Here is a 15,818-nt window from a genome sequence, read left to right on the forward strand (position 1 = left end):
TTAAATTCAATAAAGTGAGCCAGGCACAGTGGCTCACACCTGTAATCTCAACACGTTGGGAGGCTGAGGTGGGTAGATCACATGAAGTCAGGAGTTTGAAACCAGCCTGGCCAACATGGTGAAACCCATCTCTATGAAAAATACAAAAAAATTCGCTGGGCATGGTGTTGTGTGCCTATAATCCCAGTTACTTTGGAGGCTGAGGCAGAATAGCTTGAACATGGGAGGCAGAGGTTGCAGTAAGCTGAGATTGTACCATTGCATTCCACCCTGGGTGACAGAGCAAGGCTCAGTCTCAAAAAAAAAAAAATTCTGGTATACTGTTATGTAAAAAGCAGAGGGCTCGGGGAAGGTCAGCAGAGAGGAGAAATGATGGAAATTGCTTGTTATATGAGACAGGGTGATATGGAAACGTTTTCTTAGGAGGTCATACCTAAATTAAGAACTGAGGATCATAAGAAGTTAGCTGCATAAAAGATCATGAGGAAAGCTTATCAGGCAGAGGGAACAAAAGTATCAAGATCCTCTTGCAAAAAATAGTTTGTCATTTTTGAGAAATTAAAATGAGACCATGGTAATGAATTTGAGATTTATTCTAAGTGCAGTAGAAGGCATAAAGCAGGAAAGCAGAATGATCTAATTTACATTTTTTAAAAGATTACTCTGGCAGTTTTATGATGAATGGTTAAGGAAAGGCTCCAGAAGATGCTGAGAGACCAGGTAGGAGTGGATGTTGTAGAAACAATACATCCTGATTTTAACAAGGCATTAGCAAACGTTCTCACTACTTTAAAAACGCGTGGGTGAAATTGGAGTTCAATTATAGTACATTAGGCTACATTTGTAGCTGGTTGAACAAGAGTGTCCAAATAATATTAAATTAAAAGTTTAATCTCATTTTAGTGAAAGTTCTCTAGTGGCACGCTGCCCTGTCCTGGTCAACATGTTGTATCAGTTATTTGAATGGAAACACACTTATCAAATTTTCTGATGACACTAAACTAGGAGAACAATCAATATTTCAGACTGAAAAAAAGACTTAAAACAATGTCAAATATGATGGAACAAAGGGTCACTACTCAGAATATGAATTTATTAGGGATAAATGTAATATTCTGAATTTAGGTTAATAAATCAACATGGTTGGGTGGCTCTGGATGAATAGAAATTTATACAAAATCCTTTCTCAGATTTTACATGACTATATGTTTAAAATAAAGTAGCAATCTGGGGCTTATACTTTAAAACGAAGATCAAATAAATATTATTGTCAGCTGCATTAACTGAAAAAAGTTCACATCATGAGATACTACTGTTTCCAGTGTTCCCTGCAAAAATTAAGACACATATATGGAATTCTGTGCATTTCCATAGGCTAAAATTTAATAGATGAGTTAACATAACTGAGTGTATTGTGAAGAAGATGGCTGTGGATTAAGTAAATGGGGAAGAAAATAATTACAGGACAAGGGTCATGATGACATCTTCACATATTTGAAGGGTAATCAGTATCTTACAGTAAGAATTGGGGGTGTATGTGAGAGAAATTTAGATGTTTGGCTCAATTTTAAGAAAGAGATGTCAAGTTTGATTTTGTATTTTTGAACAACTGGAGTAGTCTACTGTGGGTCAAGGTGCTTTGTGACGAATTGGTGAACTTTCTGTCACTAGCATGTTTCAAACCCTATGAGGACCAGCCAAGGATTTTGAGGGTGGCAGGAATGCCTACCTCATAGATGATATATAGGCAAAGTGGATTCCACTTCCTGGTGGGTCCACAGGTCAATCCACCAACCCATCACAAACTGAGCAGTAGAGATTTTTTTTTTTTCTTTTTTTTGCTAAACTATTCTACTTAAATGACTGTCCTGGAATATGAGATTCTAGCTTTCTGATATTTTGGTAGTAAAATGCCAGGTCTTTTACAAAAGGATAATCTTAAGAGCTGGTAATTTTTTTAAAAAATATAAGCTAGGAGGCTAGGAATAAAAAAGTTTGGGTGTAGTATTTCCATCTCCATTTCTTTTTTGTTTTGGTGTTACTGTGCTGAAAATTTCCTACACTATGACATCCAAAATTCAAAGAATTATAAAATTTTTTAAATGCTGAGATTTTCCCTTACTCTGAGAGTACCTGATTCTATGGTTATTTCCAAAAGTTAATCCAGCAAGATTTGTTATTACTAAAAAATATAGATATAAGACTTGAATTAAACCAAAAGAAATAAATGCTTTGGTTCTGTTACATTCACTCACATATATTATTCTCTTATTATTCTGCACACCTAAGAATATTTAAAAGACTATCTCAAGAGACATTTACAAACAAAACAATCCTGGAATCCTGCACATACCTAATACTCAGAAAATTCATTTCTCAAATAATAAAAATGCCACCATATGGCAATTTTTAATAAATTAAGGACTGGATATTGGGTATATTTGATGTTGAGTTCCTGGAGAGGATTTTGCTAATGAGAATATTCTACAGTGTTACTGCCAGCAGATTTCATAATTATGAAAACTTTGACTAATGCCAAAATGCACTGCTATGAGTTGGGATTTCATACAAGGAAATACATAATCACATGCAGATACATAAACCCTTAAAAATGTAGCTGAACATCAACCCTCAAAGGTGACTATACTCAAATGTATGCTAACTGCTCTTTTCTATGGATTTTATTTTCAAATTGTGAATTCTAAATTTCACTTTCATATATTCATGAATTTTGTTAAATGGTTAAATGATGGTCTTAAGAGATGTTTGTTTATTTTTTAAATATTCTGAACTGGAAATAGCAAAGGTGGGTAACAATTTGTCCCCATTTTTTGCCATTATTGCAGTTGATTTATAATTTTTCTACTCTGTGAAATTAGAAACCATTAGAGAATTATAGGATTAATTGACTACTGAGTTTTTTTTCCAACTCTGACCTTTATAGTTAAAGTACTTCTCTTACTGACTACTAAATTACTGGCAGTTCAATTGCTTGCTTATACACAGTCTATTTAAAATGTGTATGTGTGTAAATCTGTTGTTTACATAAATTTATACATGCATCAGTCTCAGTGTGTGAATTTATTTGTACATACAGCAAACATCGTATAGTCAAATTATCATATAATCAAAGTATCTCAATCCTTATCAAAGTAGAAGAATACCTGTTCTCAGATTTACAGTTTATCCTACAAACAAAATTATTTCTAAAATGTGAAAAAGAGTAAAGATCATGTAACGAATTAAAATCTAGTTTCTAAAATGAAACTGCTCTAAAAGCTTTTTGGTATAATAGTACACAAACTCAAAGTAACATTTGCAGCATTATATAATTGCTACTTACAAGCAAACTGAAGCTTTGCTTCCCTGCTAACAATTGTTCCAAACGAGTTTGTTGCTGTGCACTGGTATGTTCCAGCATCCTGGGTTTTATTGGGGTTATTGATCAGCAAGCTGCCTTCAACAACACTGTAGCGGAAATCCATACCAATGTCAACATCTGTTCCATTTAACTTCCACCTATAGTATAAAAACGCCAGTAGATAAACTCGTCATATTAATCGATATTTCTGAATTGTCTAAAATATATAAAAACTATAAATAGCATAAAAATCATTTGTGACTTTTTTTAAAAAGCACAATTAAAAAGTTAGAAATGCTCTACCCAGCAACAGTAATACCTTAAGTGCTTATGGAAAGACCATGTCTTTTAAAGTAAACAATGATATTAAAATTTTAACAACTGTTTTTATCACTACTTATGATGCTACAAACACTTCACTTTTTTTAGGGGGTGGTCACAGATTTCCACAGCACCTTGTGCAACTTTCTTCAAATTAGGCTCCCCAGTAAAAGTCCTTCTAGTTTGGAGTCATTCTTTAAATAGGTCTATGACAGTGTATACTATTTCCAGGTAGATTGCTGAGCATTTGATGAAATTGCAGCAGAGTTGCTTTGATTTGGTCCTTTTTTTTTGAGACGAAGTTTCGCTCTTGTTACTCAGGCTGGAGTGCAATGGCGCGATCTCAGCTCACTGCAACCTCTGCCTCCTGGGTTTAGGCAATTCTCCTGCCTCAGCCTCCTGAGTAGCTGGGATTACAGGCACGCACCACTATGTCCAGCTGATTTTTTTGTATTTTTAGTAGAGATGGGGTTTCACCATGTTGACCAGGATGGTCTCGATCTCTCGACCTCGTGATCTACCTGCCTCGGCCTCCCAAAGTGCTGGGATTACAGGCGTGAGCCTCCGTGCCCGGCCTGATTTGGTCCTTAATATGCCTGCAATGGCTGGCTGCAAAGCAGAGGACCTCTAATGATCTTGAGCTGCTGTGGGGACCGAACCTGCCCTAGGCATAGATCACTCTGAAGATCTTCACCACTGGTACACAAACATCAATCAACCAACCCAGCAAACTGCAGATTAGGCTATTAGATAATTGGGGTAGAGAGGGTTTTTTTTTTGTTTTTTGTTTTTTGTTTTTTTGTTTGTTTTTTTTTGCCCTTCTGTTTATTTATGTGGATCACCTATGTATGTGATTAGAGTATATAGCCCAGTAAACTAGTTTTAGTGGGACTCACACATTTTACCAGCAACGTTTTGGTAACAAGGTCTATGTTTTGTTTTTGTTTCATTTTACAACCAATGATATTCCAAAGAGTGACACCTTATCTTGACCAAATCTCCTTTCAGAAGTAATTTAAATATTTAGGAACTTTTTGCAGCAATACAACTCAGTGACTATCTTATTTTTTTACTCCCATAATAGGAGAGTTTTTTTACTCCCACAGTAGGAGTTTGGGAATTTTTTACTCCCATAGTAGGAGTTTGGGAATTACTAATAGTATCACAACAGCATTCACACCAGAATGTTAAAAATTAATGAAATACAGCAGCACAAAGAAAACTGATCCAAATCCATAATGGGAGTAAAGTACGAGAGCCATTAATCTTATCTTCCTTAAATAGTAAGAATCACCATTTAAATATTTGTGTGTGTGCACATGTACATTCACTGTGTACCATCTTATAACATTCTGGGTACTACAGTTGTCTGTATATAATATAAAAAGATTTAAATTTTAAAAATATGAGTTAGTTTCAAGATTTTGGATGTCTAGTATCAACAGAGGCAAATATATAGAAGTGTAATCCCTTCTTTAGGTCAAGACCTCTGTCCCACCTCAAAGCCAATTTTCTTTTCTTTTTTTTTTTTTTGAGATAGAGTCTCGGTTTGCCGCCAGGCTGGAGTGCAGTTGCACAATCTTGGCTCACTGCAACTTCCGCCTCCCGGGCTCAGGCAATTCTCCTGCCTCAGCCTCCCATGTAGCTGGGACTAGAGGCGCGCACCACCACGCCCAGCTCATTTTTGTATTTTTTACTAGAGATGGGGTTTCACAATGTTGGCCAGGATGTTTTCGATCTCTTGACCTTGTGAACCACCTGCCTCAGCCTCCCAAAGTGGTGGGATTACAGGCGTGAGCCAGCCACCGCGCCAGGCCTCAAAGTCAATTTTCAACGATATCTCTTCCAATGAAGTCTTCCTTGGTATTTCCAGTCAAAATTAACCAAAGATGACTCAGCGTGGTGGCTCATGACTGTAATCTAAGCACTCTGGAAGACCAAAGCAGACAGGTGTCTTGAGCCCAGGAGTTTGAGACTAGCTTGGGCAACATGGCAGAACCCTGTCTTCACAAACAATACAAATTTTAGCCTGGTGTGGTGGTGCATGCCTGCTTGTAGTCCAAACTACCCGGGAAGCTGATTTGGGAGGATCACTTGAGCCTGGGAGATTGAGGCTGCAGTGAGCCAAGACCACACCACTGCAACTGCACTACAGCTTGGGCAACAGAGCGAGATCTCACCTCAAAACAAAAACAACAAAAATTAACCAAAGCTTTGCCCAATCTTCTACAGAATTCTTCATGCTTCTTTACATAGGAATTCCGAGTTTACTGTAATTTGCCTATATCACCTTTGTATTCTCACTTTAGTCATCTAAAATCTAACACTCTCATTGTGCTCCATAAATGTCTGTTGAATTTAATTGACTAAATATTTTACTTATTTGCTAGATATTTTAGCTTTGAACATCAACAATTTATTAATCATTCCAGCATACTACCACACAGCAACATATGTTTACTTATGTCTTTAAAACGTAAAAATTTAGAAGCAAGAGAGGTAAGAAAGGTAGACCAGGAACATGAAATAGAAATATAAGGTAACTTTATGTGTTTGTGTATAAGAAGATTGGGATTAGAAACTGACAATGTTTTAGTCTCCACAGTAATTCTCTGTGCTCTAACACAGACAAGAAAGAAATAAGCAATAAAGACAGAAGAGCCAAGTTATATTCCAGCAGCTCTGTATGCATGTGAATCTCTAGAACTGACTGTCTGTCCCGACATTTTTTTTTGAGTCAGCTGATCACGTCTTGGTCATAACTCTTACTTCAAATGGTAGTACAGCAATTTAATATGACAAATCTAAGAACTCAAAGAGGAAATTGCAATATAATGTGAGCTGCAAGCAGAGTGTGGAATTTAGGAGAAGGACCATGTGAGTCTTTTTAGAAAAGTGGTTGTAGGCATAATGAGAGCTCCTCTGTAGGTTTGTCTACACTAGTCATCTCAACCAAAATGCTGTGCAGAAAGTCCATTAATCTACTTTATCGCCTGCTTTTACATACAAATAGCAAAGGAAAAGGGATTATTTAGAAAATAAAGTGCTTTCTCTGAAATGCAGTTGAATCTCTATTATGAAGCACTATACCAAGTTTTATTGCAGTGCAGTCACTGTTCATTCCAATTGAATGTGGATTGCACTGAATTTCTTATCTCATTGTGTACTGAAACACTCTTAAAAAATTAACAATTTATTTTCAATGTTTGAGGCATCTTTTAAGTGTTGGTAATATAGAGGCAATGCTCATTTGGAGCAAACAGAGATTTTCCCAAGGGACAAGAGAAATTTGTGAATCTCATAACCTGATTTCTGAATCACTTAAGGAACCACGACTCCACTCTCTCCAGAGAGTGGAGAAAGGAAGGACATTTATGACTTGGAATTTGTTTTCTGCAAACCTCACAGCAAAAGTACTCCGACCAAGTACGTGAACGTTTCTTTATCTGGAAAAGGATGCTGAGTGCATTAAGTAACGTCACATGTCCTTAGAGAAGTTTACTACAAGGGAAGTTGGCACAAGTTAAAACTTCTTAAATTTTTCTGGGTCTGGGTCAATCCTTTCAAAATTGAGGGACAGAGAACAATGAAAAGAGAAGGGTCAGTTGCCGGAATAAACACAAAGAAGAGAGGTCAGTTGCAGTGTCTGAGGGGAAAACCTAGTGCTGAAGATCCCCATGGAGACTCACTTTGGAATTTCTCCTACTTGTTCTTCCCCCTCAAAGTCAGCCTGAAGACTGAAAAAGTTCAGCCAGAAAGGTGTCTGAAAATACCTGATCTCTCCATTCTTCCTCTTGCACTTTCTTTCAACAAGAGGAATTTTTTAGCTCCCAGGTACCCATCTGTTATTGTTACAGAGAAACTGCCAAAGATATAAAGGCAAGAAGTACACTGCAATAAATTGCTAGTGCATTTGATGAAAAAGTTTTGTTCTCAGTGTTTCTTGGCAATCTAAAAACATAATAGGTTTCTGTTTCACTGCTTGTTTTAAATAACAAGGCAAGCTCCTTTATCTAGAAACACAGTGTTACAAAAGCAATGTTAATTAAAGGTCACAGTTTGGGGGAAAACAAAGCAGCAACTTGCCAAATTCTGCTGCAAAATTTGTTTTCAGTTATGGCTAACATTGAACTTACACTTGGCTATGTAAGGAAAACAGGGACCAGTTAACTCATCATTTATGTATCTAAGAGCATTTGCTTCCTGCATTCTTTACTACATAAAGTATTTTAAAATCTTTGATTTAGCCTTGGGTTTAATATATTCTATGGAATAACTATTCATTCTGGCTTGCTCAAGACATTGCTGGGTTTACACTTGCTGTCCTAGAATAATTATGAACAGTGGCCTTCCGCTTTAAAAAGTGCCCTTAGATGATGAATTATATGTTCACCCTAATCATAAGGTCCATTAGAGAGTTGTTTTCTTACTTTCTGGAATGTACTTATTTTCCTTATCCATGTGATGAGAAACCATTCGCCCTCCAAATAGATGAAAAGATTTCCTTTTCTATGAAGGCTTCAGTGACATTTACCCTTCCCATCCTGAATTAGACTTTCTTTGCTCCAGGGCATGCTAGAACTTGGCCATTCTTTGCTTGTATTTACATCATAGTACTCCAACTGCATCCACATCTAGGCAGTCCTCAAATTAGCAGTACTAGTGGAACATGTAGAGTTAATTAACCTTTGAATACTCAGACCTAGCATGGTGCCTGGTGCATTGCAGCTGCTTAATATAGAGGTTTAAATACTTTGTCTAGATGACATATTTTTCAGAATCCTAATATATGGCCTAGTTCAAAGAAGAGCTACGAAGGTCGAATCTTGGATGGAAATTCTGTTATTTTTCTATCTCTGGTAATCTTTAAGCCAATCACATGTGCCCTGGAATTCAGTTTGAAAAACACTGGTGACGTATGAATGATGAATAATGAATATATTTAATAAATGAATGAATGGGAAAGTAAGCACATAAAGTAAATTCTAAAATAATATCCACTGTACGAATATTGCCATCCTTTAAGTTGCACTGAATGTTCTTTACCCTCTGCCTACTTGAAAATTACTGATCTCAGTTCAAATCCCATTTCTCCCTACCTGATGACTGCAATCTCTCCTAAACTATAACAAATATATTTCCTTGTTTTTTACACATAACCTTAGCTATTGGTTGTTAGCCTAAAGTTTTCAATTACCAAATTTAAATAGAGGCATAATATTTATGAGATGTATATAAGTTATAAAAAATCATGAGGCAATGAAAATCTGTGTTTAAAAGGGATATTATTTTAGAAGTCTGCTGTATCTACTTTGATTATAACCACTCCCTCTTAATGGTTAATTATAATCTTTAATTTTGGCTTTTCAGTCCTGTGATATTCTTTATAATTTTATCATGTATGTTATTATCCTTTGAAAGCTTTCAGAGTATGACACCCCTAAATATTCTGCTCTGGCATACTGACTTTTATTTATTTATTTTTTTAGAGACTGGATCTTGTGTTCTGTCACCCAAGATGGAACATAGTGCAATCACAGCCCACTGCAGCCTGGAATTCCTGGACTCAAGCAATCTTCCCTCTTCAGCCTCCTGAGTAGCTGCAACTACAGGTGTGCACCATCATGCCCGACTAATTTTTAAATAATTTTTGTAGAGATGGGGGGGGTCTCACTATGTTGCCCAGATTCATCTCTAACTCCTGGCCTCAAGCCATCCTCCTGCCTCAGCATCCCAAAGTGCTGGGATTACAGGTGTGAGCCACTGTGCTCAGACTATATTCTAAAGGCACTTGGAAAACAGCAAGTACAAGACTGCCACTTTCACCTTCATTCTTTTTCTAAAAGGCAAGAAATGAAATCCACATACCAGAGATGCCCTTTCTATTTTAGAAGGAAAGTGACATTCTTATCATCAAGGACAGGAAGTTGAGACAGAGGAAACTTTGTCTAGACCTTGTTCAAATATTTTCTTTTAGCTCCCCACATAACTTAGTTACTTTTGCACAATTTATTACTCTTTGTCCAATTCAGTATAAAAATGTGCAATGAAAACCGACTTTCTGGGTTTTCATTTTCTTATGATGGATTCCTTGTCACGTAAAACTTGTATTAAATAAATTAGTATGGTTTTATTCTTTTGATCTGCTTTATGTAAATTTAATTCTCAAGATCAGCTGAAAAATCCTAAGAGAGGAGAGGTAAAGTTCTGCTTCCTCTATATCTTGAACAACCACTCCATCTCAACCACTTTCAAACTTTATCAGTATGAAATTATACACTATGTATTTGGCTGTGAACTGATTTACTCAAAATTATGTTCTTGAGATCCACCCATGTTGTTGCAGCTGTCACTCATTCATTTTTACTACTGCATGAGGTTACCTTGTATGAACATACCAGGTTATGTGTATTTGTGAATATGCTATGTACATCATTATGTACACTGGATCATATAGTATATGCATCTTTAGCTTTACTAAGGAGTGCTTGTTTTTTTTGTTGTTGTTGTTTGGTTTTTTTTTTTTACAGTGGATTTTACCAATTTACATTGCTGTCAGAAGTGTTCAATCAAGGGTTCTGTTTGCTCTACATCTTCATCAACAAATTGTCAGTCTTTTAAATTTGTCAATCTGGTAGTTTTGAAAGAGTATGTTGTTGCAGTTTTAATTATATATTTCTGTTCGGTCATGATATTGACAATCTTTTTATTTTTACTGAATTTTTGGTTTTCATTTTCTTAGAAGTACTTGTTGAAGTGCTTCGCTAATGTTTCCACTGGGTTGTTTTTTACATTCAGTTTGTGAAAATTCTTTAAATGGTCTGGGTATTAATCCCTCCCCTATAACAAATATATTTAAAAATCTTCTTCAAGTTTAAGGCTTGTAATTTTGCTTATTTCAGTATATTCTATTGAACATAAGTTTTAAATATTAATACAGTATTTTCTTTTATAAGTTGTACTTTTCCGGTCATATTTAGGAAATATCTTCCTTCTCCAAAGTCATAAATATGTCTACCTATTTGCTTTTAAAAGTATTGCAGATTTCCCATTTAGGCCTTTTATACACTTGGAATTGATTTTTGTATATGCTGTGCAGTTGGGGTCAAATTTTATTTCTTTAAACATATAGACAATCCATTGTCTAGTACATCTTTAAAAAATTTGATTCTAATGTCATGAATTTTAACTTTTCTTTTTTTTTAAATCTTCACAAGATAGTATTCTTTTTACTGTTCTGTTCAATAAATTTTTTTGTGGAATTACTAACACTTACCATTTGCTTTACTTATCATTTACTCTTGCAGCTCACCTCTTCTGTCTGGAATCTTTTTTTTAATGCTGCCTCAAGTACGTCTCTTAGTGAAGGTCTGCTGGAGTCAGACTTTGGTTGCTGTCTGCCTAAAAATGAAGGTGTTTCGTTTTCCTTTTAAAAAAGTTTTTAGGCTATATCTATAAATTTGACAGTTTCTCTCAGTATACTGAAGATTCTTTCTTCTGTCTCCTGCTGTTTTGTTGCTATTGAGAAGTCAGCTGCCAGATCTCTTTGAATGTTAGCTGTATTACAACCTTGGCTACTTTTATGATCATCTGTTTGACTTGGTGTTCTACTATTTCACTATTCTAGATGTGACTTCATTTTTATTTATACTGCTTGAAGTGCATTGCGCTTCCTAGAGCTATAGTTTGAAAGTTTTAGTTAGTTTGGACCATTCTTAGTCTGCTCTTTGAATAATGCTTGTGCCTCAGTCTTTCTTGTTGTTTCTTCTGAAATCCGGCTTAGATATTTTTTCTCTTTCTTTTTAAAGTACTCTGCTTCCCCTTGTGTGGGGAACATTCCCGTGTGAGACCCCTAAAAGGCGTGAGTCTCACTATACGGTGAGTTTGATCCCAAACACAGTTTCCTACTGGAGGCAGTCGAGCTATCCGGAAATATAGGAACTTAAAGATGAATGATTAGTTTCTAATATCAACCACAATATCGTTTGGGTCTAAAACTATGCGTTGCTGCTAGACCCAGTGACCCCCTGCCGGCAACCAGTTCCTGCTTTTAACCTTTTTATGACTTTAAGAATAAGCCTTAAACCTTACTTACCAGACTGCCTTGTACCATAGATAATGGTTTAACTGTTGATATTTGCAAAGCAAAATGCCACCATAAGGGATGGCTTTGATTCCTGACTCAGAGATTCCTGAATGGGGAAGTTGAGTTAAGTTGAGTCAGGAGTAGACAAAGGAGAATCTGATTAAAAGATATTCTGATGAGCAAAACCAAAAAACCTTTTCACATCTCAGTTCTAAAACAAGGTCAAACCAGAGATACCTGCAGCCAGGAGGAATAATGTTTGGATGTAAACCAGCTTTGTGAATAATATTTGGATGTAAACAAGCTTTGTGAATAATGTTTGGATGCAAACAAACTTTGTGATTGTAGGAAATTCTGTTACTTTTACAACCACTGATTGCATATCTGACTTCTCTATTGTATAGGCCATGTGAGGCATACATTTGCATTCCTCTTACTATGAAGTAAACCAGAGCCAAGAAAGTGTATTTATTCCTGGCCTTTGAAAAATAAAATTTGCTGTTTAGGCACAGCCTATCAGCCCTCCAGATGCCTCGCTTTCTCTCTCTCTGTCTTTATTAATTTTCCAGGCGCACTCCCTCCTCTTCCAGGTATTGGGACCCTCTTGCAGGTCGAGAGACCCCGGGCAGACATGCCTACCCGTCCCGGACGGTCCACGACACCCTTGTCTCTTTCTGCTGCCTCTGGAGGATTTCTTCAGACCTATCTTGCAGTTTACAAACTCTCTTTTCAGTTGTATCTCATCTGCTACTAGAACCACCAGGGTTTAATATTTGAAATACAAAATTACCTGTGCTTTACAGTCTCTTTGGGAGTCAAGCTTATTTCTTGTTCACATTTACTCTAAAGATGTAGCCCTCGTATCCCAGTTTTATTCTGGAAGATGTTCTCATGTTGTATTCTCCTGTGGGTTGTCTAGGCTTTGTCCTGTGATCCTTGTTCTTTTGAGGCCATGGAAACCAAAGCTCAATTCATATTTGTAGTTTATTAACATGAAAATTGCCTTTAATATTCAGCTTACTTCTTGGGTTTGAAACCCACTTACTTTTGGACTTCTGACATTTCTAACTTTGCTGCCAGTATACTAATATAGTTTAAAATGTTTTTTTTTTACTTAAATATATGTTGTTAGGAATTGTTAATGTTTTCAACAAGGAAGTCAATAAGGATATTTAATTCCCAGTACTACGAAAAACAGAGGTTGGATACTTAACTTTTCATGAAACAATCATCTCCTTAGACTTTCAGGATATTCTCTGATGCCTGTCTGAAAGTTCTTTACGGGCTGGGCATGGTAGCTCATGCCTGTCATCTCAGCACTTTGGGAGGCCAGGGCAGGCAGATCACTTGAGGTCAGAAATTCAAGATCAGTTTGGCCAACATGGTGAAACCTCGTCTCTACTGAAAATAGCAAAATTAGCTGGCATGTGCCTATTATCCCAGATACTCTGGAGGCTAAGTGCGAGAATCCTTTGAACCTGGGAGGCAGAGGTTGCAGAGAGCTGAGATTGAGCCACTGCACTCCAACCTGGGTGACAGAGGAGACCCTGTCTCAAAAAATAAAAATACAGCCAGGCGCAGTGGCTCATGCTTGTAATCCCAGCACTTTAGGAAAGTGAGGTGAGTAAATCTCTTGAGGTCAGGAATTTGAGACCAGTCTGGCGAACAGTAGCTGGGATTACAGGCATGCATCACCAGGTGCAGCTAATTTTTGTATTTTTAGTAGAGAAGGAATTTTGGCATAGAACATAGCTGCACATTGTGGCCCATGCCTGTAATCCCAGTTACTCAGGAGGCTGAGGCAAGAGAATCACTTGTACTTGGGTGGCAGAGGTTACAGTTAGCAGAGGTTGCACACTACACTCCTGCCTGGGCAACTGAAAGAGCAAGACTCCATCTCTAAATAAAGAAATAAAAATTACTTAATTAATTAATGCTCTTTATGTAGCCAGCATCGTATAAGTATTTGTTGATTTTAATAACAGAAACTATATGCATGGAAACACATGCTTTTAAATCAACAAACCTGATATGAGGTTTTGGATTTCCTTTAACTTCACAATTGAGCTTCACTTTTTTCTCCTCAGAATCCAAAGGGAACATTACAGGACTTGGTTCTTGAATAAAAATTGGGCCATGCAGTGTGGAATCATCTGAAACAAGAAGAGAAAATGTGCAAAATGAAGAATACCTTCCAAATAGGAATAACAAAAGGAAGCAACAACATAAAGAAAATAATAGAAATAAATTAACAAAAAATAGTGAGGCATAATAGGCTCTGTGTCAACTTCTGGAAAAAAAATTCCCATTCAAAGTTAATCTGTGGATTAGAATGAAGTGAAAATATGTGCTCTCTTATTTCACATTGGTCACATATTTTACTAACGACTTCCCGGTACAGGCTGCTGGATGTCTCCCTTTCTCTCCTTTATGTATTGTTCTGCTTGTCTTTAGCCTACCCCTTTACTTTGTGCGTCTTGTATCCCTTTTGTGCTGCTGTCATTGTGGATGGCTGTCTAGTGTCATAAAGCTAATATTTTTTTGTGTGCTGCAATGAGATGATATATTTAGAAAGAAGCAAAGATGATACGGTAAATAAGTCAATAATGAGTAATAGCTCTGTATTGGTAATATACACCACAGTTTCTTAAGATGACTATGTAGGCAAATAAAGAACAACCCGCAGTCTTTATTCTCAAAGTATCTGCAGTGAAAAACTAGGTTCTTTGTTTTCTCAATGTCTCATGAAGCCATATATGGTCTACCTTGCATAAATATTACATAGCTGGTACTACACATGACTCAGCAACACTCAAACTGGTCTATAACAGGTGCAATGATTTGAGTCCACTGATTATGTGCTTGGATGGTGAAGCCATGTGAAACAGCCATGCATTTCTAAGTGCTTTCTCTCAACAAGAGAAACTAGGTGCATGAGACTTACTTTGCCATGGAGCAGTAGCAAAGTTCAAAGACAAGAATGATCCACAAACCGTATCTTAAGTGGCAGTGTACAGTACATAGGCTTCTAGACTACACATGCAATATTGTTCAAAATGCATCTCACCACTTATGCCCATGAAAGTGATTTTCATTTTTCAAAGTCAAGTTCAAATTCTTTTCCTAGAAGACTCTTCTAGACCTGCACCTTTTTCCTTTAACCATTTAATTTAAAAATTATATTTCCCAAGACATTTATCTTTTTCTACTAAGTGCATTTGATAGAAAGTACACTTTCTTTTCCCTTGTTTGGATTATAAGCTCTTTGACAGCTGGCTGTATTATACCTATTTTTGTATCTCTTGTGGTACCAAGTACAGTGGTATATATACACACAGGGTGATCAGTAAGAATTTGTTTTATTTGAAAGTATTTTTTTTCTATTTTTAATGTATTCAATTCGCTTACGTAGGCACTGCTTGATGAGTTCTGAGGTAGAATCACCAGAGGCTATGATGTAGTTACATTAAATATCACTCAGCAGCTGACAGTCCATATCCACTTATATGTGATTATTTTGAAGGGCAAGAATTGCAACTGCTATGCTGGAAAACCTTCATAACCAGATTTTTGTTGATAGGTAACAGGATGAGACTGAATTCATTCAGGTGCATCAGTACAGAGAAAAAAGAATAAAGTTGGTTTGGGGATCTAGGTGAAGCCTGGCAAAATAATTTCTAAGGCATTTAACTCAGACATTAAAAACAAAACAAAACAAAAAAAAACCCTTCATGCTAAGACAAAATGACCAAACAGAATGCTATCTTATTATAGGAGACCGAAGACAGCCCATGATCTTGTTGTAATAAAGAGAAGGATGAGGATTCAGAAAGACCATGGACTGAGTTTCAATGCCTTGTGTCAAATACTAACTCCAGGAGCTCTGAAAAATCACCTAGTCTTTGTATATCTCAAATGTGTCATCTAAAACTCAGTAAGATTAGACTAGGCCAGTGATTCTATATGAGATTAAAATGGGAAAACAAGTTGGGTGCAGTTGTTCATGCCTCTAATCCCAGCACTCTGGGAGGCTGAGGCATGGAGGACTGC

The 15,818-nt window shown here is 36.6% G+C and overlaps 1 protein-coding gene across 12 annotated transcripts in view; it reads right to left on the bottom strand.

The window, feature by feature from the left end:
* CNTN4 (contactin 4) overlaps positions 1-15,818 on the bottom strand; it is a 979,069-nt gene that overhangs the window by 325,231 nt on the left and 638,020 nt on the right. For all 12 annotated transcript variants that reach the window (XM_074404876.1, XM_074404882.1, XM_074404881.1 and 9 more), the window contains 2 exons: positions 13,795-13,921; positions 3,344-3,519 (listed from right to left, as the gene is read on the bottom strand). In XM_074404876.1, coding sequence (XP_074260977.1) covers positions 3,344-3,519; positions 13,795-13,921 — 303 coding nt within the window. The remainder of the gene's footprint in view (positions 1-3,343; positions 3,520-13,794; positions 13,922-15,818) is intronic.

Source organism: Saimiri boliviensis, chromosome 8, assembly GCF_048565385.1.
Source record: "Saimiri boliviensis isolate mSaiBol1 chromosome 8, mSaiBol1.pri, whole genome shotgun sequence".
Taxonomy (NCBI): Eukaryota; Metazoa; Chordata; class Mammalia; order Primates; family Cebidae; genus Saimiri; species Saimiri boliviensis.